The 1,761-nt window shown below is 49.1% G+C and overlaps 1 protein-coding gene across 2 annotated transcripts in view; it reads left to right on the top strand.

The window, feature by feature from the left end:
- MSANTD2 (Myb/SANT DNA binding domain containing 2) overlaps positions 1-1,761 on the top strand; it is a 14,050-nt gene that overhangs the window by 9,563 nt on the left and 2,726 nt on the right. For both annotated transcript variants that reach the window (XM_026061526.1, XM_026061525.1), the window contains exon 3: positions 419-479. In XM_026061526.1, coding sequence (XP_025917311.1) covers positions 419-479 — 61 coding nt within the window. The remainder of the gene's footprint in view (positions 1-418; positions 480-1,761) is intronic.

Genomic DNA, 1,761 nt, shown 5'->3' with positions numbered 1-1,761 from the left:
GTGGTTTTTTCCTTCCCCTTCCCGTCGTGGTTTTTTCCTTCCCCTTCCCGTCGTGGTTTTTTCCTTCCCCTTCCCGTCGTGGTTTTTTCCTTCCCAATGTACTTTGCAATTAAATCCGCTCCTGATTTAACGGCAGGAACGGCGCTCCTGTCCTCGAACGGTTTTGCGCCTGGAAGGATAGATTCAGATCCTTAAACTGACCCCGTCGTGTCCAAAAAAAAAAACTAAATAAAAAAATCCGGTAAGGAAGGATTGGGGAGCAGGAGCTGCCTCGTGCGTGCGACCGAATTTGAGGGCGCAGTCTGGCTCCGGAAGCAACTTTTGATTTTAATTCCAGCATTTTAAAAAAAAAGAGGAGAGGGGAACCTTGGGAACAGTATTTAAAATATAATTACGTGTTGGGATTTTTACCTTTCAGATGAAATGCCGACCACAAAAAGGACATTAAAGATAAAACAGGAATCTTCGGAAGACACGCAGTAAGTAATTTATGAATGTGTTTTTTTTTTTTTTTTCCCGCCCTGGAACGCGTTTCCCTCGGGATGCCGCGCAGGAAGGGAAGATATTTGAAACTGCTGCTTATGATTTTAAACACGCCGCGCGAGACCGTTCCTACGGTTGAATCCGCTTTGCGCGTTATTCCGGTTAACTCGGAGCACCCGGAAAGCTCCGCGGCTCGGGCTCCTCTCGGCTCCGTCGCGCGGCAAACGAAACGGGACTCGGCCGCGTGAGCGCGAGGGCTGGAGACGCCGGTGAAAAGCCCGTCGGCGTCGTTAGGGCTGCGCGCGGGCGTCGTGCGACGAATCCGGACTCTGGGATCTAGTCGTAATCTAATTTTTCCAGCCTGAAGGTCGTTGCCCCTTTGGACATTGGAAAAAAAAAACTATATATATATATATATTTAAGCGTTCTTTACGTTCATTCGCCTGAAAAGCTCATGCGTTTCCCTTCCGGGSTGGGAAAACCTGCCAAAAACTTGCGTTTTTTTATTTATTCATTGATTTTCGGGGAGTGCAGAGCTTCCTTGCAGCCTTTTTCGGATCGGCTGAAGCCGGCGAACACCTGCGCGTTTTGGAGGTGCGGCGCGCGCGAATCGCCGACGCCGATGGAGAGCGTTTCGAAAAAATGAGAGGGATCGCGCTGTATTTATTCGGAGCGGCCGCTTTTCCTCCCRTCTTTAGGGTTTTCCAAGCCTTGGGGTTATCGGAGATCCGGCTGCGATGCCGGGAACCGTCTCGAATCGCTTCGGGGCGACGACCTTTTCCATCCTCCCTTCCCCGTAATTTATTGTCCGAAGAAAATATGGTATTTCCTACGCTGGGAAAAGGAGCTTGCCTAGGGTAGTAATTCATCCGCGCTGTATACGTTTACGTAGGATCCTTGGTTAGGAATATTACAGAGGGGCTTTTTGCACTAATTAAATGGTGGAAAGGGAAAAAAAACCCTTAAAAATAAGCTTTTTTTGTGACGGTCTAGCTTCATCGAGCTCTTCGCTTTCGCCTTTCGGATGGATTCGCCAGGGTTAGCCCTGAAAGCGCCCTTTCCTTAGGGAAACGCGGAGCAAATTCGGTTTAGTAACGCGAGGAGGAGGAAAATATAGATGTTTTTGCAGCGTGAACAGCGTCTTGGGAGTCTTCCGGTATAAATCCCCCTTGGGGAAGCGCCTTCAGGGAGTCGCGTTGAAAACAAACCTGAATTTTCCCTTCCGTATTTCCGCTGTGTAGGTGCGTGGCTCAATTGTAGCTTAGACCTTTCCAGGTT

Source organism: Apteryx rowi, unplaced genomic scaffold, assembly GCF_003343035.1.
Source record: "Apteryx rowi isolate R43461 unplaced genomic scaffold, aptRow1 scaffold_1812, whole genome shotgun sequence".
Taxonomy (NCBI): domain Eukaryota; kingdom Metazoa; phylum Chordata; class Aves; order Apterygiformes; family Apterygidae; genus Apteryx; species Apteryx rowi.
The sequence above is the reverse complement of the archived record's forward strand: the minus strand, read 5'-3'. Positions and strand labels throughout refer to the sequence as shown.